General features: G+C 41.7%; 2 protein-coding genes and 1 long non-coding RNA gene across 3 annotated transcripts; 2 read left to right on the top strand and 1 right to left on the bottom strand.

Moving 5' to 3' along the window:
* Positions 1-217: 217 nt before the first annotated feature.
* Positions 218-11,290, top strand: EIF2S1 (eukaryotic translation initiation factor 2 subunit alpha). Its single transcript, XM_067296609.1, has 8 exons — positions 218-333; positions 2,430-2,671; positions 3,435-3,514; positions 4,319-4,470; positions 7,034-7,140; positions 9,545-9,642; positions 10,273-10,416; positions 10,738-11,290. The coding sequence occupies exons 2-8, from the start codon at positions 2,431-2,433 to the stop codon at positions 10,861-10,863; spliced, it is 948 nt and encodes a 315-aa protein (XP_067152710.1). The 5' UTR covers positions 218-333; position 2,430; the 3' UTR covers positions 10,864-11,290.
* A 3,509-nt stretch (positions 11,291-14,799) lies between these two features.
* On the bottom strand, positions 14,800-20,674 carry LOC106483107 (uncharacterized). The gene is made up of 3 exons (XR_001292294.2): positions 20,475-20,674; positions 15,069-15,177; positions 14,800-14,940 (listed from the first exon to the last, which is right to left on the bottom strand). It is a non-coding gene; the product is annotated as an uncharacterized lncRNA (long non-coding RNA).
* PLEK2 (pleckstrin 2) lies at positions 17,096-27,881 on the top strand. The gene is made up of 9 exons (XM_013940957.2): positions 17,096-17,238; positions 19,974-20,138; positions 21,112-21,293; positions 22,005-22,096; positions 22,427-22,614; positions 23,137-23,238; positions 24,425-24,508; positions 25,646-25,724; positions 26,822-27,881. The coding sequence occupies exons 1-9, from the start codon at positions 17,188-17,190 to the stop codon at positions 26,947-26,949; spliced, it is 1,071 nt and encodes a 356-aa protein (XP_013796411.1). The 5' UTR covers positions 17,096-17,187; the 3' UTR covers positions 26,950-27,881.
* The last annotated feature ends 96 nt before the right edge of the window (positions 27,882-27,977 follow it).

Raw genomic sequence — 27,977 nt, 5'->3', positions numbered from 1 at the left:
TGTTTGTGCCGCCAGGAGGTCCTTGACTCTGAGGCTCTTAAACATCCGTCTCGCTCTCAGCGCCCGGGGCCCTACAGGCTCCGAGGCCGCTCTAGCTCAGCGCGAACCCTACGGCGAGCCCTACGGCCCCTACGTTCCTGTCCCCCCTCGGCGCCGGGACTCTATGACCCGATGGGGCGGGGCTGGCCCGCCTCGCGAGGAGCGCGGCGGGGCGGAGCGGGCTGGCGGCTGCGCGCTGCGGGCGGCAGGGGCCGGTGCACGCTGAGGCAGGAGCGGGGCTAGTGCGGGACTCGGGAGCGCGAGCGGGCAGCGGGATCCCCCGGCCGTTGCCAGGTAACGGTGCGCCCCGGCGCCGCTCGCGGCCTGCCGCCGCCGCCTCGGGGTCCGGCCCGGGCACGGTGGGCCGCGCCGCCCGGCTCCTCCCGCGGCCCGGCGTGGCTGGGGGCTGGGCCCGGCGTGGCTGGGGGCTGGGCCCGGCGTGGCTGGGGGCTGGGCCCGGCGCGGCTGGGGGCTGGGCCCGGCGCTGGCGGGCGGCGGCGGGGCCCCGGGGGCCGCGGCCCGCCCGCGTCTCGCCCTGCCGGCGACGGCTGCTCCTGCGCCCGGCGGGGGCTCTCGACCGCCCTGGGGACCGCTTCCCTCCCCGCCTCGGCGCCTGTGCTGCCCTCCGGGCTGCGGCTCCCCCGCTGGGGCCCTAGCTCGTGTCAGCGGCGCCGCCGTGGAGAAGGCTCTGGCCAAGAGTTAGTCTCTTCTCGCCGGTTTTCGCAGGGGCCTGTGCGGTCGTCTCACGGCAGCGTGGATTTAACCGTTGCCCGTTCATCTCCAGCGTCTTGGAAGGATGTTTTCCAGTCTTGGGGCTGCGGGCAGTGTGTTGTCCCAGAGGTCCCTCCCGCAGGAGGCCAGCATGAACGGCTGGTGGCCATGGAGAGAGCAGTGAAATGCTGTTTGTGCAGAGCCGTATTTGTCCGTTCTTGCTTACCATTGTTGGGGGTTGTTGCTTTACACCATATCTTTATTTTGTCTTACCTACATACACATATAGGATTAATCTGAATTGCACAAAAGGGACTAGAAAGCTGACTGTGAAATAGGTATTTTTAATCTTGGAGTTCTCTGTTGAATTTATGATTGTGTGAAGTAGCCTGTAGAGGAGTGTTTTCATAATTGCTTTACTAGGTTGTATTTCCTCCTTTCTCAAAGCTAGTAAAAAAGGAAAATAAGGGTGGAAAAGTCTTCAAAATTGTGTGGCCATGTCTGTGTAGCAGTTGGCATCACCATCTTACTCTTCTTTAAATTCTCGTATAGATGGAATGCGTTAGCACTGCTGTAAAAATCAGGAGTAAAACTTTGAAATGGCAATTAAATCTTACGGAGAAGTAACATTTGATTTGGTATTATAGGCTGCTACATCTAGAGTGATCTTAAGCTTCTGTATCAAACTTCTAGGCATAGACAGAATGAATCAGGGTAATCTGGTTAGGAGTGATGCATATGTGGATTGCCGTCATCATCAGGAAAATGAAGCAGTTTCCTAAGAAACTGCGTGGTTTAGTGTGCATTTCTTCTTATCGCTGCATGCTTATGAAGCATTAGTCGTCTTTTTTTGAATATATAATGAAAAATCCTATTTTGTTTTTCAGGGTTTTTTCATCCTAACTAGCTGTATGTTGGGTGGGTGGGTGTTTGTTTGTTTTTCCATTTTTCCAGAGATGTTCTCTGTTCATTCATACGCTTCATTCATAGTGGGCTGGTTAATTCTGTCTGCTGTCTTTGCAACCTTTGACCTCTGAAAAGTGGCCTCTGGAGCTGTAAGCTTCTCTCTCTGTAGAGAATTATTCCAAATATTTTAAGTTGAGTTTAGAATATCATTTTCTGGAGTATAGGGATAGATGGAGTCTCCTTCTCAGTACTACAGAAGCTTTATACTTCCTGTTATTTTCTCAACATTTCACATGCTGTCTTGTGATATGCTTACAGGTGCCTTTTTTAGCACTTCAGATTTTTCTGCTATCTGTTCCTGTTATTGAAATCTGATTTACAATTTTACATGGTATTATGAATTTAGATGAATGAAAAGTGCTGTATCTCCCTTCCACCACATGAAGTCTCTTCTGTATTGTGCAATATATATCATATGACAGTCAAGTGGATAATAATAACTAGGTAGCAAGGTTTTTTACTTTCATGCAAGAGATGATCATCTTAGCAAAACCTGTGATAATATTAAAATACTAAAACTAATTTATCTTAGTACTTATGAAAGCCTAATTCTGAAAGCTCTTTCCTAAAGTAATTTGTAATTTCTTGTTCCAAAGAGTTCGGTTTTCTTCTTAATTGTCATTAGTCCTTGCTGCATTTTACTACATTTTTGGGAGAGATCAGTGGCGTACCAAGAAATAAGTCATCTTTGTTTCTTTTTGCTCAAATTACAGAATGCCAGGACTAAGCTGTAGATTCTACCAGCATAAATTTCCAGAGGTGGAAGATGTAGTGATGGTCAACGTTCGGTCCATTGCTGAAATGGGAGCTTATGTCAGCCTGTTGGAATACAACAACATTGAAGGCATGATCCTTCTTAGTGAGCTATCCAGAAGACGTATCCGTTCCATAAACAAACTCATCCGCATTGGGAGGAATGAATGCGTTGTGGTCATAAGAGTTGACAAAGAGAAAGGTATTCTGGGATATTATGGGCAATATCAAGCTTGAAATCACAGAGAAATGCAAATAAACTGGGCAGTTTAGGTATTCATTGTCCTGCACACCCACACACCCCCGGGAGTTCTTTGTTTAAGGTACTCAAACAGAATAGAGCATAATCTTGCCATCTGATTGTGAGCATTCTTCTGTGTATCCTTTGAGAATGGGGTTAATGAAGATCAGTCACACCAGTAAAGATTTGTTTAAGTGGGTCCTCAAAATTTTAAAGTCAATGTTTAGTCAGCAAATCATAGTGAAGTGGGATTTTCTTTTGATGTCTGTGTAGTTTTCTGAGTCTTAACTGGAGAGAAGAATGAGACCTATCTGAGGTAGTGGAAAAAAATCTAAATAATGAGCATTTAGAGCTCACAGTCCATCCTGTGCCCTAAGGCTTCAACCTGGACTATAAAATGGATGGCAGTTATGTAATGATTGTATAATATGCGTACTGTAGAAGGTTAAAAGTTGGGATTGTGCATACAGCCTTAACTTTCTCTTCCTATTTTCTGAATGTTTGAATCTTTGACTTTAAAGTTTCTTAATGTATCTTCTATATATAGGATGTGTCATTTTTATGGAATACTGTTCAGTGTCATCTTTAAAATTTAATATCCTTGTTCTTTATGCTTTTTCTCTTGAAGCATTTAGACTTCTGGATGTGGTGTATTTTTTTGTTATTTTGAGAATAAAGTTTGCATAATCCTGACACTTTCAAAATGTTTTTTTTCTTCTGATAGGTTATATTGACTTGTCAAAAAGAAGAGTTTCTCCAGAGGAAGCAATCAAATGTGAAGACAAATTCACAAAATCAAAGACTGTAAGTTGCTTTGCTGTCTTCAGGCATTGTGGTTTGCTCAGTTGCTTTCTTGAACAAAAATGCACAGGCATAAGTTAATATGAAAATAAAGTATTGTTCTCTTTTATCAGACATGCTCTGATATTCTTTTACCCATGCGTGTATATAATCAGTTCATCTGTCCATGAATGCTTCTGGTAAGCTGCTTCTTGATTAATGGATAGATGAGTTGTCAACTGAAAATTTGTGATGTAAAGGATGATATTTTAACGATCAGAGATGCAAAAACAGGTGCTGGTTTAGTACACTGTGGACAAACTTCATTGAAAAAATTTGCAGAGTGTGCTCTTATGCTCCTGAGAGAAATATTTGCCATTGAGTATTACTCTGATTATAACTCTTTTTCTTTCTGTACAATAAAATACTGTTTAATGGTTCGATATAATTTTCTGCTTCATTTTCCTTAAGAGAGTAATTTTATTTTCGTAATGTGCAGTAAAGGTTCAGGTTAATGCGGTGTGTTTGATACTTTGTAAGCTCCTAGAATTCAGTATGTAATTTACTGTTAATATAGAGGAAGACTGTATTGCAACCTCCTACAGCATTTAGAATCAAAACACTTTATCATTGATTTTTTTTTTGTTTTTCACTTATTGTTATTGTCTATTCATATCAACAATTTTGGTTTTGGACTTTAATCTGAAGGACTCAATTGTGTGCTGTACAAGCTCATAGTAAGAGTTAGTCATGTGAGTGTACAGTTGGAATAAGACATCCTCATTTCTCTCTCTCTCTTTTTTTTTTTTTAATCTGTTTATGTTCAAGGTTTACAGCATTCTTCGCCATGTTGCTGAGGTCTTGGAATACACTAAGGATGAGCAGCTTGAGAGTCTGTTCCAGAGAACTGCCTGGGTATTCGATGACAAGTACAAAAGACCAGGATATGGTGCTTACGATGCATTCAAGCATGCAGTCTCGTAAGGACACTTTTTTACTTCTAGGAATTTACTTCATAATTGCAGAGAAGTAGTTCCTGGACTAGATCCATCATAATAACGCTCGTTTCTTCAAAGTCAGTATGTAGCGTGTACTGATCAAGTAAGCCTAGTCAACTTCTATTTCAGCCCTCCAGTTGCTTATTGCAGATTTCTCTGACTGTTCAAGTGGCATTCGTCAGAAAAGAAGAGGCACTGACCTTGGTTTCTCTGTCAGAATTTGCCTGTTCTTAGTCCCAAGCAGATATTCTCATGCAGATCTAGTTCTGTGCCTGAAGATATTTCTACCCACAGCTGACTGTCACTCTTCCACTGCTACCAGCTGAATCTTTCTTTTCTAAAGGCTATCACAAGTTGGCTTGCTACTTCTCTAACCAATGCTTCCAAACTTAAAGAATGGAAGTGGGATTATCAGCTTAGAAATGGAATTATGAGCAGAAAGACTTGGAAATTGTGACGCTAAGGGAGCGTGCACTGAGATGGGTTGCCTCTTAACTGTTTATGAAGTCTGGTATTTCAGTTTGCTTTCGGAGTTATTAAGTCATTTGCTTTCCCTCTAAAGATTCTTTCACGAAAAACTGAATTGTCAATCCAAAAATAGATTTCTCAAACATTTCCAATTTTACTCTTTTATAGTACATAATGATAGGATTTTAGAAGACTCGTATTAAGAACCAGGGCCATTAGTAGCATTTTTGGTTAGCTTAAAATCATTTCTGTTTGGGGGAGAGAAATAACTTATTGTATCCTCATTTACACTGATTGTGTTCTGTTCCACAGAAGAATAATTCCCTTCTAATGAAAGTAAATTTACTGTTAAAGGGCAAATCTAGGCACACTGCTGCAGAAAGAATTCCAGATCATTCTGTAACTGATAAATATTTAGTTAAACAACTGTATACTAAAGGATGAAAAGCTGTACTTACATAGACTGTTTAATCTTGTAATTCAAAAGAAGTACTGAACACACAGTCCATTTTACTTATTTGCTCTTCAGATTGGAGCATAAAATTCTAAGGCTGGCTGTTTTCGAAATACATTCCATCAATAATGCCTTAAGATTTCTGACAATGGACAGCATTTTTATGTATTCCCATTGTGCTGTTGTGTAAAGCTGCTGAGGGCGAGCAGAACTGTGTGCCTTCATAAGCTTCCTGAAGTGCCTGCTGAAGACAGAGCATGCCCTCTGTTAACTAAGAATTTGACTTGCTGTTTCTTTTCTAACTACTGTGACTTAGTGTTTTGGGGTTTCAGACAGCAGGGTCGTGTGGTGAAATTTTAGAATATATTTACACTCTTAGTAAAAAAAAAAAAATTTAACATTCAGGATCTACTTGTTGAATGCCTAGTGTAGGTCATGAAAGTTGTTACTGGAAGGCTTAACAGAATAGATTGTAAATGAAGAAACAGAACTTGCGTATCCAATAAATAAAACATCTCTGCCATGTAAGTTCATATTTTTCACTGTATAAGAACATCGTGTTTGTGGGTTCTGTTTGTTTGTTTGTCCCTTATACTATGTTCAGTATATAAAATTGCAAAAGATGATGTTTTATTAGTAGCAAAGACCAATCTCCAAAAGTGCCTCTGTTTTTTTGGAGTATTTTGGTTAATGTTTGCATGCTTAGTAGTAGCATAGGTGGTCTGGTGTCACATTTCAGAGAATCATAACTTCTGTCTTTGAAAAATGTATCAGACACTTCTCTCAGGCAACAGAGTATGAATGTTCAGAAACTTTTGCTCAGGCAAGACTGAAAATACCAGCTACAGGGCTAACAGGGAAACCTTTTGTGAGGAGCTTTTGATTATGCTCTTTGTTTCAGAGGCATTTTTGGATAAAAATAATACAGCAATAGAGTGAAATGCCACCACTTTTTAGAACAAGAACTGCTACTTCATATGGTTAAACAGCAGAGGAGTTTGCCTCTGCGATCTCTGGATTTGAAACTGTTAGCTTGTGATCTGAAAAACCTATGTTCTTTAGCCAGAAATGTAGCCAGCTGATGCACATCTGTCTGTAGTCCAGTTACTGTTAAAAAGGAGTAAAGAATAACATGGAATGAGTATAGGTTATTTTATAGAAAGACAAAAATCGTGCCTTTGAGTAAAACGCTAAAATAATTCAAAAACCTCAGATTCATCGTGGATTCTCTTTCATGCAACATGGGCTTATCTTCACTTTGGATGAAACACCAAACAAATAGATGTATTTCCCACTCTACCTATAATTTACATATGGAGCTGAACAGAGGTTATTCCATCTTTTGATTTAAAAAAAAAAAAAAATCATTTAAACTGTTCATTCCAGGGACAGACTGCATGAACTGTTTGCTTTGTTGATAAATGCTTCCATGGAAAAATGTTTTGAAAATAGATGTCTTTAATTTCTTCCACTGTTTAAATGGACTCTTAAGAAGTATCCCTGTTTTATTTGCCTAGTAAATCTCTAGGATTATACATAAGAATATTGAAATAGTACCACAAGTTAATGTCACTTCTTATTCCAATTTGTACAACTTCTGTAACATTACTTTGTTTGGTTCAGAGACCCTGCAATCCTGGATAGTCTAGACCTGACAGAGGAAGAGAGGCGTGTGTTGATTGACAATATTAACAGACGTCTGACACCACAAGCAGTCAAAATCCGAGCTGGTGAGTTCTTTTTGGATGTTCATTTAACAGGCCTTGGCACTGATATCAAGTTACTGTATCTTGTAAACTATAAATTTGCCTAAAACTTGTACTTAGTGGCATTTCTATTAGAATGAAATTGCTCTTTCAGAATTGAGATATCTTAATCAAGAGATTGCTTGCAAAATGCTTGTATGGGTCCTATCTCAAAGTCCAGGGCTGTTTGTTTGGCTTTTTTTTTCCCCTCTAATTGCAGATTCCTTGGGACACAAAGCAGTTGTCATAATACATAATGCAGTCTATCATATTGCACTGATATACAAGCAAACTTAAATATTTCATAGTTATTACTGAATCCACCACATTCTTTAACCTTTTGCATTATTCGAAGTATTGAATTCTTAGGTTCCCTGACAGGATGATTGATCTCTGTTGGCATGGCTAGGAGTATGTCCACATTAATGAGTGAAAAGTAGTTCTGAGTTTGCTCTGGGTGTATTCCCAGCTGGTCGATTGCAAAACATTCAGCAAGATATATTAGCTCATGCCCAGCACCTCACTAATGTATTATATAGTTTGAACTTTTTTGTCTCTTGCTAGCACAGTGTGGACAGAGAAAGCATGTGACTGTCTGCACTACTTAAGAAGGTGTACTTTTAAAATGTAAGTCTGGTTATACAGCCATTTAACTAAACAGGCTTAAAAGCACACTTGCCATCAAACAGATACTCAATATAGCAGGGTCACATTTGTAACTAGAGTAAGAAATTGCCCCTTCTCTGTAAGAGCATATTGATGAGCATTAGCACTTGTCATTACTGTGGAGGGAAGAAAAGATAATCTGTATCCACGTGACAGGGAAGTGAAGAACAGAGTGCAAAAAGTAAGGTAATTAAAAATGCTTCTGTCTATTACTGTAGTTCACTATATCAGTTAAAGCAGATTTCAAGTATGGAAGTAGAATTTGACTGCCATGCAGAATGAAATTGCTAAAATGAGTATCACTTGATTACTGCGTCCGGTTCTGGGCTCCCCAGTACAAGAGGGATGTGGCACTACTGGAGCAAGTCCAGCGAAGGGCTACAAAGATGATTAGGGGACTGGAGCATCTCTCTTATGAGGAAAGGCTGAGAGAGCTGGGCCTGTTTAGCCTGGAGAAGAGAAGGCTGAGAGGAGATCTTATCAACGTGTACAAGTATCTGAAGGGAGGGTGTCGAGAGGATGGGACCAGACTCTTTTCAGTGGTGCCGAGCGACAGGATGCGAGGCAACGGGCACAAACTGAAACACAGACACTTCCATCTGAACATGAGGAAAAACTTTTTCACTGTGAGGGTGACAGAGCCCTGGAACAGGTTGCCCAGAGAGGTGGTGGAGTCTCCTTCTCTGGAGATATTCAAAACGCGCCTGGATGCAATCCTGTGCAATGTGTTCTAGGTGACCCTGCTTGAGCAGGGGGGTTGGACTAGATGATCTCCAGAGGTCCCTTCCAACCTCAGCGATTCTGTGATTCTGTGATTAGTTTTGAAAATAAAGTTACTTGAAGGGCTATTCTCTTATTTAGTATATCTTGCCTATTTTATTCAAATTGGCTAAGTTGGTTTTAATTAATCTTTAGAGGAGATAAAGAAACTTTCTATGGGCTTATAGCCTCATCGTGAGGCTGATAAGATTCTTACTTTTCTATGAATTTACTTGCGATAGCTGAGAATTAGAAGGTTACTGTGAGTCACCTGGAAGTGAGACTAATTTTTATGTGTATGTTAAACCTTTGCACCATTGCTACATAGTCAAACAAATCTTCCTTGTGACTAATCAGGAAATAACAGATATGACCAGCAGCATGAGTCTGTGCCCTTACTTTCAAAAACCTACAAAAAATATAGATAATTATTTTAACTATATATTAATAAAACTTCTCCTTTGTCCCTCTCCCGCGCAAAAAAAATGCTCCTAAGGTGATGCCTCTGATATAAGGGTTGATAGAATTCCTTGAATTTGTGGTTGTGCATTTTCCCAAATTTCATTTTTCTGAATAGATCTTTCATTTTCTCTGCTGCTTATTGCTTTTATATCTTGATCTTCTCTCCATGTAAAATACGACTTTATTCCTGTTGAATTTATTGGGGGGTGGGGAAGGAGTGCATATGGGTGTATAATTTCATATCTTGGATTTCCAAAGCACTCTGTAAAATGTTATACATCTAGAGAATTTATGAAGACTTTTTTTCCCCTCAGCTTACAAATTAGGAAATTGAAATACTTCTGTAGTTCTGGAAGGTACTGAAGCTGTTTTTGTTTTTGTAGATGAACATTTGTTGCTAAAAAGCTTTATTAAAGCTTAACTAAAAAAAATCTTTGAAGTTTATACAGCCTTTGATAACTTTAAATTTGTGAGTTTTATTATTTGTATTTATCTGTCTTAGACATTGAGGTTGCCTGTTATGGTTATGAAGGCATAGATGCAGTGAAAGAAGCTTTGAGAGCAGGCTTGAACTGTTCCACGGAGAACATGCCCATTAAAGTAAGTGTCCATCTTGATAGTGAAACCAAAAGTGAAGTTTTCTGATGCCCTGAGTTAATAGTAGCTTGCAATTGTAACTGCTACAGTCAAGTAGCTGAAGCCAGGAAGTTGCTCACATGTTACATGCTATATAGAAAAACCAGGGGTGTAACACTTCATTTCAACTATGTGATGACAGTTGTTGCTATGACTCAGCTTTGGCTTCCCAGGTTCAAGAAGCTGTATTTTTTCTGTTCAATTGGAAAAAGTTTACTTATCCAGTTGTCTCAGAAAAACATGTACTGTTGTCACAGTCGTAAATCTTTGCAAAATTATGTGATGGGCTGCTTTACTGATCTGCAAGGTGAATATTTTCTCCACTTTAACATATTTTTCTAAATAAACTTACTAGATTAAAACTAACTCTTTTCAATGTAGTAAATCTGATGGGCTGTGTACTTTCTTGTCTGTTATTCAGTCTGTTTATGTTTCTAGAAAGGGCTTTTGTAATGGCAAAATGTTTCTTTCTGGGTTATACATTCAGAACAATGTTGCTCCCTTTGCTCTTTGTGATAGTTTTTTCTTTTTGCTTTTTGTTACTGAGTTTGCTTTTTTGTGCTTTTTTTTTTTTTTCTCCCTACAACGTGCTAGATCAACCTGATAGCTCCTCCTCGTTATGTGATGACTACTACAACACTGGAGAGAACCGAAGGGCTGTCTGTTCTGAATCAAGCCATGGCTGTCATTAAAGAAAAAATTGAGGAGAAGAGAGGCGTCTTTAATGTGCAGATGGAAGTAAGAACACATTGCATACTAAAACGTGTTTTTGTTTGTTCCCCACCCCAATAGTTTTAGAATAGAGCAAGATCAATAGTGCTAAAGACACTTTAGTGAAACATATTATGAAACTAAAGATATTAAACCTGAACTTCTCCTTAACTAAACAAATGGCCAAACCTTCTAATTTTCCTGGTTTTTTTGTATAACTTAATGTATTTAATTTCTTGCTCTTTATGTAGGATCAGAGCAACAAACTTTTTTTTTTCTTTTTCTCAACCTAAAAATAAACAAAATGTTTCTTAATGACTTTACCATATGTTCTGGGTTTTTTTTCAGCCGAAGGTGGTTACTGACACAGATGAGACTGAGCTTGCAAGGCAGTTGGAAAGACTGGAGAGGGAAAATGCTGAAGTGGATGGGGATGATGATGCTGAGGAAATGGAAGCCAAAACTGAAGACTAAATATTCTGGAATACTTAGAAGAGACATATGAAAAAATTAAACACACCATTGCAAACACCCTGGACCAAATGCTTCCAGTATTGAAAACTTCAAAAGCAAATACTTCAAGTATTTTACTATTTTAAAAAAGAACAATATATGAAATTCTCTCCTAGATAACATTTGCTCTTATGCAGCAACTTATGCAAATTGAATCCTTCAAAAGGAAAGTGCCTAGCTGCATTCAAGACTCAAATCTCAAGGCCAGAGAGGGGCCACAGAGCCGTACTTAACACTTTCATATGTAACAATTCCAAATTGATGATTACAGCTCAGTGCATCTGTCAGTGAGCTTTCCTGGGTCCACCAAAACCAGGCAAGCTGAACAGTTCCATACAGAATGTATTCAAGCAAATATTCAATAAATTTCTAGGCTATGTAACTTCAAGCTTTTTTTTCATTCTTGTCACATAGAGTAGTACGAATATAAAACTTGGCAGAGTATGATTAGTGGGTGATTCGCCTTTAAGATGGAAAGGGTTTTTTTGTTTTGTTTTAAATCAAGGCAAGAATGAGTGGAATGATGTAGGTCTGTAAATGCAGACTTGTTTAAAAGGCTGTTTCCTTTGTATTGTATCTGCATTGAGGGCCTGAGAACTTGAAAACTCAACACAGGTTGTTGCCATTTCAATAAATACAATTGACAAATGAAAAATTGCATATAGGTGCACTTTGCTCTTATAGATAAATGTAGCAGAAGCCCTAACTAACTTAATAATACTTCAAAATAGATGTTGCTGTTTTCTGAGAGCTCACTGCTGTTTGAGGATCTTCAACTCTGCTTATCCTAGATCTAGTTTACATTAGAGTGGGCTATTCATACTAGATACCACCGAGTTTATTTCCTCTGAAGAAGAGAAACAAGATGTCCTTTCTGTGTTGGAAGGAAAAAGTCGTGTTGTCTGTGGGAATTGGAGGAGAGTTGTTTTTGTTTAAGTAACCTTTCCAAATTGCTAACAGCTTATTTAAATCTTCATTGACACATCCCCTATTACACATCTTCCCCCCCACCCCCTCTTAGGATTTTTGTGTTGCTAGAGAAAAAATGTCCTTGTTCATTAGCTCTACACACCTGTGCATGAACAACAGGGCTTTGAACCTTAGCTGGGAATTCTAAATACCACAATAGTACAGTGTCATTGCTATATGGCGTGGAAGAGAATACACCAAACGTATTCACACAGGGTATGTACATTGCAATCCATGCTTGATTATCAGAGAGGTTCACATGCACCCACCTTTTATTTTTCAGAGAGTCAAAGTTAAGTAACTTCCAATCTTTGTGGAATGCTGGAAAATATCTATCTGTGTCATTACAAAGTATGCAAACAATCTTTTTTTTTTTAGTAACTTGAGAAAGTATATCTTCTTAGAAGTTATGTGCAACAGCCTTGCCATGATTTGAAGTTTTATCTCTATCAGATGTTCACTTCTGATAGTTTGTTTTCCCTTTACCAACTCTCTTGAACAGTTATCTTCCACGTTTGCCCATTCACCAAAATAATGAATTGACTTTCATTAAACATGTATGTGGTACTCTGACAAAAGAAAAAAGGGCTTAAAAATGAAAAAGTCTCCCCATGACCTGTATGCCAAAATAATGCAGTAAAGCAAGGCATTGAAAATGAGCGACTCTTGCTCTTTAAGTAAAGGATATAGTCAGGGGGATATGGTTGGTGTCATCTCTAAGAGCTCTATCAGTGGGTTAATAGGTGAGCATCATTTCTGTCAGTAACTTAGGCAAAAGTTTGCTAAGCTTGTACAGTAACTACAGGAACTCTTCTAACTCTTCTATTGACAGTTCTGTGTCAATTTTGAGTGCCTGGGAAAAAATGACTGAGGTGGCGAGGCCAGTAACAAAGCAGCTTAGGAGAAATGCATTTCAATCACTTAACACCCTGGCAGATGAAAATCAGGCTCTCCTTCTGTTGCCGGAGCAAATTTTAACCGAGAAGCTTGAGTGAAGAAGAAGAAACCACTGGGTATTGCTCATCTAGAAGGAGGAAGCTAGAAGGAAGGAGCTCTGAGATGGCTGCTTCAAGGCTTCTTACCTAGGAATGTCTAAGTTAGTGCCGAAACTGTGAAACCTGTGCTGGGCCCTGGCTGTGCTGCACTGGCTGTCAGGTCAATGCCTTACATAGTGTTGCTTAAGGAGCTTTAGAATTTTTGTTTAGATGATGCCTTCTGTCTCAATAGATCTATTTTGTATGCTTGGACCAATGTTTACCACATGCTTAAAATAAGGGATGGGGCAGGGGGCAGTTGGTTCTGTGAACATCTTTGTAGAGCCAGTAATGTGAGCTAGTGTATTCCTGCTGTTCATTAGCAACTTTGCTGTTTGCTAAATTGTAGTTGCAAGGCTAAAAGCTCCACTTACACTCATGTAGTCAACTAAAGGGAAAATTACAGGTATAACTGTGGACAGAACTTAGCTTGATGCATTAATCGTAAGGATCCCAGCTTGACTTTCATATCCCGTATTAATTTCATAGGACTGGCAGCTTGAAAACAGTTTTACTTATAACATCTGTTAAGGATTCATACAGAAAAACAGAGATACTGGATCAGATCAAACACACAGTCCAGGATTCTGTTTTTTGTTAGTGCTAAGAGTGACTGCTAAGGAAAGAGTGTGTGCACCCTGCTTTTTTGAGTTGATTTTTTAATGGAGTGAAAATTCCCTGCTGTATTCTCTCTGATTCTGGCACTCATTTTTTAGAGGCAGTGGAACTAGCATGTTTTTCTCTGTAGCAGAATCTGCAATTTGGATTTTTAATTTCTGACAGATTTTTTGTTCTAGAGTCTAGACAGACAAACAACTATTTTCCAACACTGCCACTTTTCTACAGTTAATCTTAAAAATGCTTTTACATCATAGAGCATCTTGAACCCTTACTATCTTTCACTTTCGTCTAGAAATGTTTCATCATTTTTATTTTGATGTGGTTTCTTTTCATCTTATTTCATTCCCAGTGCACTAAAGGAACTAAATATTTAATGGTGTCCTACGCTGGAGGGCAAAGTCCTAACGTTTTAAGCATCTAGTCTGAAAAAGCTGGATATACATAATCCCCCATGTGATGCTGCTTGCATGATTGTAGAGATGGGTATTATAGAGCATGCAATCAGAGTTGTTTTTTGGACCGGTTCTTTTAATCAACTGCTCTTGGCTTCCTGAAGGACTAAACTGGAAGGTACCAGTAGTGTCTGTCAAGTCAGCTAGCTGAAATAGTGCAGTGCTCGCCCAGCACAGGCTATTGCCTGCCTTCTCTTTAATCCTGAATAATATTCTGTGGTCCTGAAGTCTATAGCCAGCTATTGCTGGCCATCCTGATGTAAATTCTGTATTCTTCATACAAAGTATTTTGGGGTCACTTTGAATGGAAGGCAAAAAAGAAGTTAAGCACTCAGTTGTGGTATTTTTGTTAAAATGCCTTACCGACGTGTGGAAAACACCACTTTAAAATGAATCTGAGGAAGCATACAGTCCTCCTTTCAGTGATTTCTCACGTCCCACAGAAGACTTCCTAGCATTTTCTAGAACTCCCTAGATTTGTGTGTTTGGAAGTACATCACTTTTCAATGGAGACACCTCAATGCCAGAACTCACCTTCCCAGCACACACACTAGCCTGACAGCCCAGATCTGCCCAGTCGCTTTGCAATGACCCTTTTCCCACACCCTCTGAGTGAGATCTGCGTGTACTTGATCCCGGGGACCAGAAAACATATGGGCAGTTTGTTAGCCCTGAATAACCTCTGCAGAAGGAGAAAGGAGAGGGGATTTGTATGTGTGTGTGTGTGTGTGTGCACGCATGCGGGCATGCTATACCTATACAAAGCACCGAAGAAATAAGTGAAGGTTCTAGATTATAAGAAGTAATCAATACAAAAGCAATCGTATTCCTGGGCTATTTCTTTAATAAACATCTTAGGCAACTTTTGCTTCACCACTCACCAGCAGTTTGACAATGAAATTCTTCAGTGCTAGCGGTAATTTTGCCAAGGCACATCTGTAAAATTGTGGGTGGTCTGCATCCTGGAAAAAAAGAGCTCACTCAGGTCTTCAGCAAGGACTGGTTATTGTGCAATTCTGAGATCACTGTCTGAGCGAGAGCCCCTGCAAGCTTCTGCCTGTCTTCACTAGCATGAAGTTATGTTACCCACCTTGTTATGAATTGCCTGCAGTAGCAAGTTGAACAGTGTGAAGTCAAACCTCAAATACCATATGGTGGAGCACTGTATTCTTGGAGCTGGTTATATAAAGAGTTCCTGTCTGGGAAACAAGCACAGTAATCACATTTTGTGTACTTAAAGTCATTGTATTTTTTCTTGATGCAGCATTGCTAATATCCTTGTGTACCTGCTCTTGTGAATATTTCAAATATTGTTAGCTCTTCCCTGAAGTTTAACATTGGTGGGGCAGTGCTGGTAGGCAGAGGGATGAGTTCAATTCTGATGTACAGAACACTTAGTGAGCTGAAATTACTTTATTTTCTTTTTCTACTGACTACATCGTTTTTTCCCCAAGATGCTGCTTCTGAGTGCATACTTTTATTTATACGTACTTTTATGTATATACACAGAGATTATTCTTTTAATTAAAAAAATACGCTCAGTTTAGTTCTTCATTTTAAGGCCACAGTCATATAAATCTTTTTTTGTTACAAAAATTTCCTTTGATATCTTCGAAAATACTCACATACCTACAGCAACAAAATATTAAATGACTTATGTAGATGCTCTGTTAAACTTACTGTACTCAATTTAGATGGACTGAAGAACAAACATACATGATGTGATTTATGCAGGTTGTTGTCATGTGGCTACCTGCCTTTTCCAAAGTGGCCAAGGGAGTTCAGTAGGAGCTACATGCTTAGCTTCAGCATGGGTTGGCTGCTTTGGAAATCTCAGCTAACATGCTTTCCCTTTATACAGCAATTGGCTTTTCTAACTTCAAAGTACAAACAGTGTTCGGTCACCCGCTGTATTTCTCACAATCTGTGCAGGATTTTTCTCTGCCTAGTCTCCAGTATGTTGTGGTGTTTGAATACCTTCTTCAGTGCCTTTCTCTTCCTCCCTACCCATTAAAAGTCAGAAAAATAATATAAAGATAAGTTTGTTTGTTCCTTTTCCCCAGCGCATGAAAGTGTGACCGTTTGTAATTTGATCCAGTGTACAAAGACGGAGGAGATGCTTGTGTCAGCTTGTCTCACTGAAGGACTCTGGACTCTTTGCATAGCAACAAGAGCTCTTGTTTATCTGTTATCCTCTACATCGTGTTTCTTACCACAGTCTTTAGCTTTAGCCACAAACATCACCTTGCTTTTGATACAAGTCAGGAAATGCCAACAGTACAGGCAAGGCTATTACTGCTGAACAGCAACTCAGACTGAAATGCTGTTGGCTATTACTGGCTTATTTCAGGAAGACCTGACCAAATGGATTTATTACGGTTGAGGTTTCCAGAAATGAATGACTGAAATTAGGCTTCTAAGCTCATATGCAGGCACAAAAAAGGCACTCTATGTTTCAGAGGTTCTCAGTAGTTTCAAGAAATCACTAGAGGCTGTTCATGGATTGAACTTTTTCTAAAAGCATTAACAGTTGCTTTCATGTGGATTTAGGTTCCTAAGTTTAAGTAGGCATATTTGAGAATCTTGACTTGTATCTCCAGGGGCCGCTGAGAGTAGAGTGGGGTTTGGGGTGCTTTGGGGCTTCTTAGGTAAAATAAATTTCTAGCAAAAGAAAATATATTTTAAGGCTTGTAGATTTCTCCTTTTAATCATTGTACTCTACCCTCACAGTGCTCTGTTCTGTGGTGCCCCGTAAGGGCTGCTTATTACAGGAGAAATTTTATGCTGTATGGTTGAACTGTCTGAAGTTTTGACGGATGCAGTTTTATAATTCTGCTTCCCCCCTCCCATGCAATATATGTGTCTGATCTGATTTGTCACCATGTGGCTGCTTCTTATATCGGCTTACTCACCTGGCGGTGCTTTTTTACTATACTAAATTCTGTGTAATTCTTTTGAAATTCTTTCTAAACTTCCCTTGTTTTACTTCCCTGAGGGCAGGTGCTGTATCAGAGCCAGTTCAATGTTTAACTAATGTCTCATAAGTAGGATGAAAGGTAGAAAAAAATCAGGGAAGGCAGAGTACGTCACAGTTGAGGAGGAGGGTAGTGGAGAAAAATGAGCTTTCTTAAACTGCTCGTGTGCAGAGGGACAGGCTGCAAGGGCTTGGGCACTTCTCGGCAGGCACTCTGCTCCCATCCAGCCTGGCCATGATGCAGGAAGCAGGTGGGGTGCTGAAGGAGGGCTTCCTCGTCAAAAGGGTAAGTGCTCTTGAAGCAAGAAAAGCCACGTTGCGTTGTTTCATTCCTGCAATTCTGCTCACGTACAGAAGCAGCTGCCATGTGCGAGCTGGGGAGCTGATGGAGCTAGGGCTTGGGCAAGGTGGCGTGTTGAGCCTGCCCTTTGGTAAGAAGATCCTGGAGGTTGCAAGGCTCTGAGCTGTGCCTGGGGGACACAGGGCTGAGCTGCAGGAGTGTCAGGTGCTGACCAACTGCACTCTGATTTCCCTGTTCCCATGTTTACCCGGAGAAAAGTGAATTAGCTATCAGAATTAGTTAGTTATCAGAAAGGCAATATGTGCACACCCTAGGCCACACCTCTGCAAAGAGCACATAAAAAATACCTGGCAAAAGGCTATGTGTCACCGGTGGAAGAGGCCATGGGAGGATGGAGGGAGGGAAGATGTTCTGATGGTCTCTTAAGATACTTTGTGCCTTCTTTAGCGGGGTCAGTTGAGCAGGGTTTCTCAGTTCATATGAGGGGATGGGGAACAGAGCACCCCTTTTGTAGAGGATTGGAGCAATACTAAACATAGAAATGTGTTTGCAATGACTTCTTTCTTCCATACCCCTCACACTCGTCTGTAAGAAATTTTCAGCCAAAACATGGAGAAAACAACTGCAAGACAGCATCACAGATTTCAGCCTTTCCCGCCATGTATCCCTATAGGACCAGGTCATAGCTGGGACTCAAGAGGGCAGCTTAATTGGGGGCATAAACTGCTTTTAGTACCAAGACTCTGTCTTTTAATATCAATGACTAACATCACGGTCTTTAATTGCACTCAGAAACTGTTATTGGAAGGTTTGTTCAGAGCTTTACCACACCTTGGGAAATGCTTTTCAACAGTACGTGGCAATGTTTCTGGTGCTAGCATGAAGGCAATCCTCATCAGGAGCTCTCCTGGCAGGGCTCCCAGGCGGCCATTCGCAGGCGGCCGAGGGCCACATGGAGCTGGGCTCTGCGCTGAGAACGGCCGTGGCCAGAGCTGGTTACTACATTCTCTTCCTGCGGCGAGCAAAGCAGCCCCAGCTCGGGCTCTCCTCTGGGGTGCCTCTCTGGCCAGGCTGCCAGTGCCAGGAGGAAAGGCAGCAGGACTTTGTGGCTGTTGCACAACTACCGAATTCATTAAGGGAAGTCAAGGCACCGCGTCCATCAAAGGAACAGGGCATCCACACGCTGCACTATAACTGCCAGGAGGCTGTACAACATCACCAAGAAATACACTTTAATAGGAAAGAGACAGAAAAGAAGATGGAGAAAGGAAACTGAAGGAGAAGGAAACAAGGCATCCAGAGAAAATGATGAGGATGGGGTGCAATCAGATAAAAGGACACAGAGATTTGTTAAGCAGAAGACAGCAGAAGCAAGGAGAACATCTAAAAATGTTATAAATAACTGAATGTATTGTAAGTATGAAGTAAATTGTACAAGAGACAGGAAAAGATAAAATATAAGATGCCACCTCCTGAAACAGAAGAAAACTCCCAAAAGGGAAGAAAAGAGACATAACAAAGAGTGTATTCAGAGGAAAAATGGCCAATGGCATTCACAGACAGTGAGGAAGGTGAAGGGAAGAAGAGAATAAGACCAGGCTAGATAAATTGTATTTAGTATAGACTAGAAGACATTAGATTTAAAGTGACCTGGATTTAATAGAATCTAATGACCCCAGCTTTTCTTGGAAATTGCTATTTTTCCCCTTTACTCACAGAGAATTAATAAGCTTTGATTCCTGCCACAACTGGACCTTGCACATTCCTTTCTTCTAGCTGTCCCCACCCTCTTCCAAGTGTCAAAGCTGCCTGTGCCAAGCACTCCACTTGCTGACTGTAATACTCCGTCATCTGTAGAAATGTAAGTCAGCTCCACTGCACCACAATGCTGGACCTGGCAGTGTAGGACAGGACTGGGCCTGTCGGTGCCAGCCCTCGCTCAGCATGTTCTCCCATACAACTGGGCTAAAAACAGCTGGAGGCTGTCGTTATTTACAGAGGGGGAAAAAGAGTTTTTGTTTGTATTCTGGTATAAGCCAGGGGGCATTTGACTGTTCACAGCTTTCCTTTAGTCTTTTGCCATTAAAGAGAGTATCTCCACTACAGACAGAAAACAGTAGCCCAGGGAATTTTTTTATTCCAGGAGATTGGAGGCAGGTTTGATTGATAGAAATAAACCCCTAATTAGCAGTATGAGAGGAGGCAAGAAAAAGCCAAGCCACGCAACAAAGCACTCTCAAGACCACTTGGCACCTACAGCCACACCAAAATGACAGAGAATGAAGCTAATGTGAAGACATCAAACGCCATCCAGGGTCCACAGAGACAAGAAGTTTGTCTGCAGGAGCAGCTGAGCATGCTGACGCTCTCACAGATTTCAAGGTTTGCCTTGTTCCTGCCTGGTGCTGCCCCCTGGGAGGTGCACACCCGAACGACAGCTTTTTAAGATCGTTCACCTGAGCTTTTGCAACAAAAGCTTCTTGCCAGCAAAGATCATGTCCTGCTGGAGAAAGAGCACAGTGTCTTTCTGTTCTTGCTGCATGATTTTATACTGATGTAACTTTGTTATTTTCTTACTGAAATGTGTATTTCAGAGAGCAGGGGACCACAGTGACTCCTTATGATCTTTTTCATCCAGTTTCCTATTAGTCTGTGGCATTTTCATGAAAAAGAAAATACAGTCGTTTCTCTAATGCTTGTGTGGATTTCTTCCCCTCTAGGGACATATTGTTCATAACTGGAAGGTGAGATGGTTCGTTCTGCTTCAGGATAAACTGCTGTATTACAAACTTGAAGGAGGCAAGAAGGAGCCTTCTCCAAAGGGCAGGATCCTTTTGGATGGCTGCACTATTACTTGTCCATGCCTGGAATATGAGAACAGACCGGTATGACTGGAGAAAGACATCCCTTCTCAGTGACACCCACTCTCTCATTTCCCTTTTCCTCTTCTGCCTCCTTTGACTTCTGTGACCATATCACTGGGGTATGTTTTTCCCGAGCTGGGCCTAGCTACAAGTGAGCTGCATTAGCAATGTAACCAGGCCTAGCCATGAATCCTCTAATTGTGTCTTTGCAAATCGGGGCCACGGCCATTAGCAAAACACGCAGGCAGAGGGAAGAATAAACAGAAATGCATCAGACCAGCAGCATGTGGAGGGAGGGCATGAAGAGCTCAGCAAACCCCGAGGAGGATGGGAAGAGAGCGGGGGAGAGGTTACTACCTTGTCTTCCCTGGTGGTTGCCCCTAAGCCCTGGCCATATCCACTGCATGCTCCCGGGCTAGCAGCCAGGTCAGGCGCCCTTTTCCCTCTCCAGTGGGACTTCGCTGCCGTGGAAATTTTTTCAGCACGAGGGCTCTGCAGAGGAAAGTGCCTCCCGTGCTGCTCTGGTCAGCGGCTGGTAGCAGCAATGCAAACTTCCCCTGAATGGGGCCAGCAGGGAAATGACTCTGCAAATTGCTGACTATTTATTTCAGGACTTCTCTTAGCAGAATGAGCCTAGTGAGAGTTTTCAGCTGTTGAGAAAATAGAGAAGATCTGGATGTGAAAAACTCCATTGTCAGTAGCAGACTCCTACATAATCCAGTGTCTGGGTAGTCTGTTCTCTTGAGTACCCCTGGCTCCATGCATGCAAACTGTGCTTGGAACTAAAAAAGCAAGGATTAGGAAAAAAAAAAAAAAGCAAAAAAAAGCAGCGTTGTGCCCAGCATCCTTCAGGCCAAGAACTGCTTGGTACTGCCCAGGTGGGATGGCATACCCTCCCCTCACTCATCTCACTTGACTGGGGCTAAAAGAAGTGAAATGTGAGTGGAGGATATTAGCTAAATGTTGTAACTGCTTTGCATTTCTCTCTCCACAGCTACTTATTAAACTGAAGACAAAAACCAACACAGACTATTTCCTTGAGTGTTGCTCCAGAGAGGAGCGAGACTCCTGGGCTTTGGACATTACTGGAGCTATTCATGCTGGCCACCCAGTGCAGGTACAAGAGCTTCACAGAATGAAGAACTCGTTCAAACTGCTAGCGAATATTAGTCTCCAGTAAGTGTAAATGCCTTCTCCTTCTGCTATTGCTGTAGTCTGCAAAGCGCCCAACCTGGGGGATGGGGAGGGTCAAGGGAAGCTCCTCTCTGCCCAGATCCCTCCCTCACGGCCAGAAGGGCTGCTCAGTCCTGGGTTTTGCCCAGGTGTGGGAATGTGCTTTTTCCTGACCATCATTTTGTTCTGGGTATGTGGATCTGCGCAGGCTCCTCATGGCTGGCCTGAGGCCGTCCTAGTCCTGCTGCAGAAGTGTTTCCATTGGGGCGATACATCATCTCGGAGGGTGTAACATCAGGGACAAGCTCATAAATGACTTTGTTAATGCTGTGCTGGTGAGCTTTCAAAGCTGATAGCCAAAATCCAGGCAAGCATTTTTAGGGCACATGATGCTAAACAAGAGGAAACTGAGAACTGACTAAGAAAAATGATGTGAATTTAAGTTGTGTTGACAAGATAAATGGAAGCTGACTATAGCTCAGGTGAAGCGCTTTAAAATGAGACGTGCTTAGTGAGGCATCTTGTTTAGCGCTCTGCACTGGGAGAATAAAGTTTTCCTATACTGTACTTAGGAGGAACTTCAGGAGAGTACCGAGGCTGTCTCCTGGCTTTATATCAGTAATCATTAGGACATCCCAGGCACTGACAGAAGTACATGACAGTCTCTGCCTGTCTTTCCCTTCCGGTAACACTGTCCTCCATACTCTTTTACAGCCACATAGTGGACAAAATGCATGATAGCAGCACTGGAATGAAGCTGACCCCCAACATGGAGCAAGGCAACAGATACAAAGAGACCTTTACAGGTACATGTATTGCAGACAAGAGCTTCCTCGTGTCCAACGTGCCATGTGGCAGTGAAAAGGGAACTATTGCACTGTCTTCATGGTGGGATTGATTGTGGCACAGTGAAAAGTACTAGAGCAGCCAAGCCCTCCAACGCCGTTCTCTCTTGCCCTATGGATATATGCAAGCATACATAGGGCCCCCACACTTTTGGCCAAACTTGTACATCATTGACAGTCTATTCTATGGTGCCAAAAAGTTTCAGTAAAAGAAGGCCTGTGTGGTAGGAGACCATCTGTGTCGCCATGGAAGAGCACATTATCTTGGTCTGAGCTGCCTTCTCCCTGCAGGTTCTGCACTGGTGGACTGGCTGATCTCCAACAGCTTTGCTGTGTCACGGTTCGAGGCTGTCACCTTGGCATCCATGCTGATGGAGGAGAACTTCATCAAGCCCGTGGGAGCCCGCAGCATTGAGGCCACACGCTACAGCGACCTGTCAGAGCAGTTCCTCGATGACTCCACCGCGCTGTACATGTTTGTAAGTGATGCGGCTGCCAGTGGAGGCATCTCCTCTGCCCTGTGTCACACACTTGATTTTGGGCAGTGGTAAAGGGGACACACACAGCATGCACCAAAAGGCAAAGCATGCAGGTGGTGAAAAAAAACATGAAAGGAGAAGCTTTGGGCTTTTAACAGTAATAAGGCTTGTACTTTTGCTGGAGACAAATAGCCACATGGATATGGAGGGATCTACAGATTAGGTAATCAAGTATGAAAAAGGGTGCAGCCCTCAGCACTGCTGTGTCTGCATTTAATGGGAACCATGCTGTAGTTCTGCTACAAGTCAAGGCCACAGTGCATGTGTAGGTTTTACGGCTGTAATTCATTGCTTGTAAATCTCAGAACTGCTGACCTGGGCAGCCGGGTTACAGAGTAGCATTCATTCAGGAAAAAAATGAGCTGAAAACAGCTCCATGGAAGATAAAATACAGTAGAACTTTGTACTTAGAAGTGTGTTTAGATTTTTTTTAAAGTGCACCTATCTTTTCCCCATTTGCAGGCTGAGAGCTATAAGAAAAAGATCAGTTCCAAGGAAGACCTGCAGATTAACATCAGTGAATTAAGTGGCACAATTGTGAAGCAAGGCTATTTAGTGAAACAGGTAAATACAGCCTTTGAACTTTCCTTGTGAAACAAGAAATATGATAGCTGTTATGGCTGAATGGAGAATAAATGTGGATTATAAGAGTATTGCTGGAAAATTATGGCCAACAGAGATAACTTTCTGGTCAACATTGCTATCAGATATAATGTACTGAAGAGTATCTAGTCATAAAGTGAGCTATGGAGCTTGCTGCTGCACCATTATTAATGGGATATACCATATATATTGAGTGTATACTGAAAGATACAAAATAATTTCAAAAACAAGAGTCCCATTCAAACTCAAAATCCCATCAGAGTTGTTACATTTACCTCCAGGCAGATGCACTGTTTTTCTGCTCTATCCTAACCCATCGGGGTAATGTAAGCAGCTATGATGTTCAGTCACGCCACAGCTGAATTTCAAAGCTGAATGGATTCACTTTGGCATGAAGTGGACATTAACCGGTGGACAGTCGCTCATACACACATAGATGCTCTGGTGGGGGGGAGTCCTGTTGTCTTTGAGTGTAATTACCTGCTAGTGAGTAATTGTTTGCAGGATCCCACCCACAGTCTGCAACAATTCATTTCTAAAATGAGCATCAGTTGCAGCATTACAAAGCCAAACCCAGCCCCCCGCAGCAGGCAACCCCACTTCATTGCACCCCTGCATTTTTCTTCTGGAGCTTTGAACCATGAGCTGCATTTTTAGTGTTGCTCAAGCTCTCCCTTGGCCCCAGCCTGGTGGCCAGACCTCTGCGGGGGGATGCTTTCAGGGCCCTGACACAGACTTGCCGTGTGCACTGCACATTAGCAGCTGCCAGGGAAAGAGTAAAGAGATGTGAAAGCACCCATCACCCCTTAATGCCCTTGGAGCATGCAGAGCATATCTTTTTAATCCAAGCCTTGTATTTAATCTGAAGTTAGGAGGAGGGATCACGTATATATTCGCTTGTTCCTTTCACTCTCCTTTCTTGGTGCTCAGCACAAGAAAGGGAGGGAGTGAAAAATCGTCAATGTATGATAAAGGATGTTAAGCAGAAAATCCTGGGAGCTGTAAAGATGTCAGAAAAGATTTTTCCCAGTGGCTCCAAATCCTCTAATTTTAGTACCTATTTAGGCTTCCCCTACAGCCTGCAGGAAAATGGCCATTGCAGCAGGAGGTATTTACTGGTGGTAACTTTAATTCCTCTATGTTACAGGGGCACAAGAGAAAAAACTGGAAGGTGAGGAGATTTGTTTTGAGAGCTGATCCTGCTTTCTTGCATTACTATGACCCCACAAAGGTATGTGAGTGGGGAGCTGGCATCCTCAAAAACCCTCTTACAGAATAATAATAATAATACGCAATTATGCTGTAAATGTTTCTCTCACCTAAATCTCCTTCTGGGTTCCTCTGCCCATTCCTGGGGAACAGGACCTCTCTGGCCTTACCCTGGGAGGTTGCTCCTGTATGATTTTTCTCTCCTTGTGTCTTCTAGCCTGTCTTTTCCCCACTGAGACTCTTTTCCCATAGGTGTGGGGCAGTGATCTCTTTGGGATTACTCTTGCTGTGTCCATGCAGCTGGGGACCACACTCCTGCAGGGATTCTTCCTGGCCTGTGGTCTTTTGGGGCTGTCATCTCACCTCTTGGGGGCTGTACTGCTACTGGGATTTTCTACTTTCTTATTCCAGTGCTGAATAGGTCTTCCTTGATCCCAAAGTGTTTATAGGAATTTCTAGTACTCAGTTCTAAACTTGCTCAAGGAATATTAGAATTTATCTTCCTGGATACAACCATCAATGATAGCAAGCCAGAAGGGCATGTGGAGCCATCAGGCCCCATGCGTGGGGTACCACGAATCCCACCAGGTTGCTAAGTGGAACATGTATAGGAATGCTTTATGTGACTTTTCAAGAAAACACAAACAGCAGAACAGTGAAAAGAGCTTGCAGAGCTGGTTCATTTTTTCTTGCTGGTTTCTTTGTGGGGCTTTTTGCATTGCAACTCTCCCTTGTAATGCTGTAAACTCAAACTGCAGAGCCTGGAGATCAGACAAGCAAGCTAACCTGCTAGTGAAAATGGTCAGATTTTTCCCATGCAGACTCAGTGAAAAAAGGCAAGCTAAAAACTGGCAGAAGTGTCTTTTTTTTAAATACGCTATTGATAAAACAGTACAGAGGTTTTAAGTATATAATTTTTATACTATCTTTGTGCTTTTAATTGATCTCCACCATTCCCAGCCCCATCAAAGAAATCTCTGAGACTGAGGGAAAATAATAATGAATTTAATTGCATGCCCTAACTGACTTCTCCTGTGACCTGGATGTTTTAGATCCAGAAAGATTGTCATTACCTCTCCACTTTCATAAAAATAATTGGTCTACCCTGGAAAATAATTCTGATTTTTCCAGGTGAGCCTCATTTCCATTTTATTTGCAGGAAGAAAACAGGCCAGTAGGTGGATTTTCTCTTCGTGGCTGTCTTGTCTCAGCTCTGGAGGACAATGGAGTCCCAATGGGTAAGCATGAGCCTCCAGACTTTCCTGCATACAAATTTACACTCTAGCAGTACAGTTTTTGGGGGTGGGATTGTGTGTGTGCACGAGTGGGCTGGCCTTTCCTTTCACATGTCGATCAAGGGAGGAGGCAGGTCATTGAAAAGCCCCATATTGTTGGGCAGTCCCATACCAGATGGGAATTTTTAGAGTTATTTCTGCAAATCTTGAGTGTTCCCCTTTTAATGGGCCTTTCTCAGTCAGATGACCTCTGAGACTGTCTCAAGACACTGATTAATATTACAGTCAAAGAGGAAATGTCTTAGGTTTGGATGTTGTTGAACCCAAAGCCCAGAGGCATCCCCTGATGCCATCCCTTTTTGTCTGTTCTTTCTACTTATGCCATTATTTTTTTGTTTTTGAACTGCTACAATCGTAGCAGAGACTTAAAACATAGGAGAGACTTAAAAACAACAGTACAAAAAACAGTTCTGCTAGTGTATGTGCTTGGCTTAACACTTGTCTGGAACCTCAGCCCCACAAGTAAGTGTTTTTGCTGTTAAAGTAATCAATTTTATTACAGTAAGCACAATGTGTGGATCTTGAATAAGGAGTGTCTTTCTGAAGAAATGTCTTTAAGAATTGGTTTCCTTTTCCCCTTCCTAAGCAATAAATCTCCCCACAAAAGACACAGCCTGAAAAAGATAGAGGAGTGGGGGTGGAGGGTGAGAGAGATGACACAGCAATAAGCAATACAGCTCCCTGCTAAAGGAGCCTGAAGATGGGCAGCAGCAAGTCTAATCTACTGCAGGAACTGGTAAGGAGTTCATCTCTCTGTTGTACGGCTCCAGTAAGATTCCCTATCTAAACAGCATGTGCTCTACATATGGTGCATAACACACAGTAGTTCATCCAGTCTCTGGGAGAGGTGTCTATACTATGTCTTTATAATGCAGAAGGGGAATCAAAGACACAGGGGTTTTAGATGTCTTATCCATAATGAAACAGATAGATCTAATCCCTTTCTTTCTTACATTAAAATTCCTCCCTATGAAGCTTCTTATCTGCTGAAAAGCAGTCCTCTGTGCATTTTCATGATCTGTCACATTTTTTCTCTGCAGGAGTGAAGGGGAATGTGCAAGGCAACCTTTTCAAAATCATCACCAAAAATGACATCCATTATTATATCCAGGCCAGCTCCAAAGCAGAGCGAGCACGATGGATTGAGGCAATCAAACCACTGACATGAATAAGGTGGACTCCATGCCAGATGGCAAGTCACATTTGTGACCAGGTTTCCTGCTCTCTTTGTCTGGGAGTGTTGTTTTTCCCTTAGATATTTTTTGATATTTGTATTACCACAGCACAGAAGTTGTAAATCCAGCATAAAAATTCACCACCAAGAATTTACCATCCAACCAAGAGACAAGGAACAACAGGTTGATATAGACAAATGAGGCTTTACAGGGAAACAATGAGATAGAATATTCCAAGATGGAAGAAAATATCCTTTTGTACAAGTATTCAGTTTACATCTGGCAGATCCATATTGTGCTTTAACCTAAAGCAGAAATGTCTTGTTCGTTTCCCCTTTATAAAGGGGCTCATAAACTTAATTAGTCCAGGCTGACTGAATCGAGGTGTGTGAACTGGGTCAGAGCTATGAAAGGTTCTGGTTTCTGAGGCTGCCTTTCTCGATGTACCATGAAAGAATCTTGTGCTAAGCCAGTTTAGTTGCCAAGATAATCACTATTGTGAAACAAACTACAGGTCTGTCTGTCCATCCATCTGCTCTAGTATTTGGTTCTCTGTCATGCTAGAAAAGATCAAAGAGTCCTCCACTCTGATATCTAGTTTTTTCTTGTACTGGTAATGGCTCATAGCACTACATGACCCTGAGTGCTGCTAAATCAAATGAGACCAGTGGTAGTTATTCCAGACAATGGCTGGTGCTGAATATATTGGAACAAATCACTCAGCCATGAAAGCAAGACTTTTCCTTCTGATTATCACCGTAAACCCATTCATGTGGTGCACCATGGGGACTGAGAGCTCTAATAGCAGTTCTGCCTATTGCTTTTTCTATTTTAAACCATTAAACTTTCCATTGTTTTTCTAGTAAACTTGACTCTGATATTATATTATTATTATTAAATGTTATAAAAGTTCAGTGCATTTGAATCTCCTATGCTCTTTTGAGATTACTTTTCTCAGAGGATAGTTTGGGATATGTGAAAATAATGGTTTCATATACCCTAAACTTAGATTAGTATGGGA

The sequence above is a fragment of the Apteryx mantelli genome, chromosome 4 (assembly GCF_036417845.1).
Source record: "Apteryx mantelli isolate bAptMan1 chromosome 4, bAptMan1.hap1, whole genome shotgun sequence".
Classification (NCBI taxonomy): Eukaryota; Metazoa; Chordata; class Aves; order Apterygiformes; family Apterygidae; genus Apteryx; species Apteryx mantelli.
The sequence above is the reverse complement of the archived record's forward strand: the minus strand, read 5'-3'. Positions and strand labels throughout refer to the sequence as shown.

What these genes read in the sequence shown, in the direction of transcription:
- PLEK2 (XM_013940957.2), top strand. Translation starts at nt 17,188, where the DNA reads ATGATGCAGGAAGCAGGTGGGGTGCTGAAGGAGGGCTTCCTCGTCAAA. An exon ending in CTAGCGAATATTAGTCTCCA is followed by an intron (nt 21,294 to 22,004) that starts GTAAGTGTAAAT and finishes ACTCTTTTACAG; the next exon opens with CCACATAGTGGACAAAATGC. An exon ending in GGACAATGGAGTCCCAATGG is followed by an intron (nt 25,725 to 26,821) that starts GTAAGCATGAGC and finishes TTTTCTCTGCAG; the next exon opens with GAGTGAAGGGGAATGTGCAA.
- EIF2S1 (XM_067296609.1), top strand. Translation starts at nt 2,431, where the DNA reads ATGCCAGGACTAAGCTGTAGATTCTACCAGCATAAATTTCCAGAGGTG. An exon ending in GCATTCAAGCATGCAGTCTC is followed by an intron (nt 4,471 to 7,033) that starts GTAAGGACACTT and finishes TGTTTGGTTCAG; the next exon opens with AGACCCTGCAATCCTGGATA. An exon ending in AGCAGTCAAAATCCGAGCTG is followed by an intron (nt 7,141 to 9,544) that starts GTGAGTTCTTTT and finishes TATCTGTCTTAG; the next exon opens with ACATTGAGGTTGCCTGTTAT.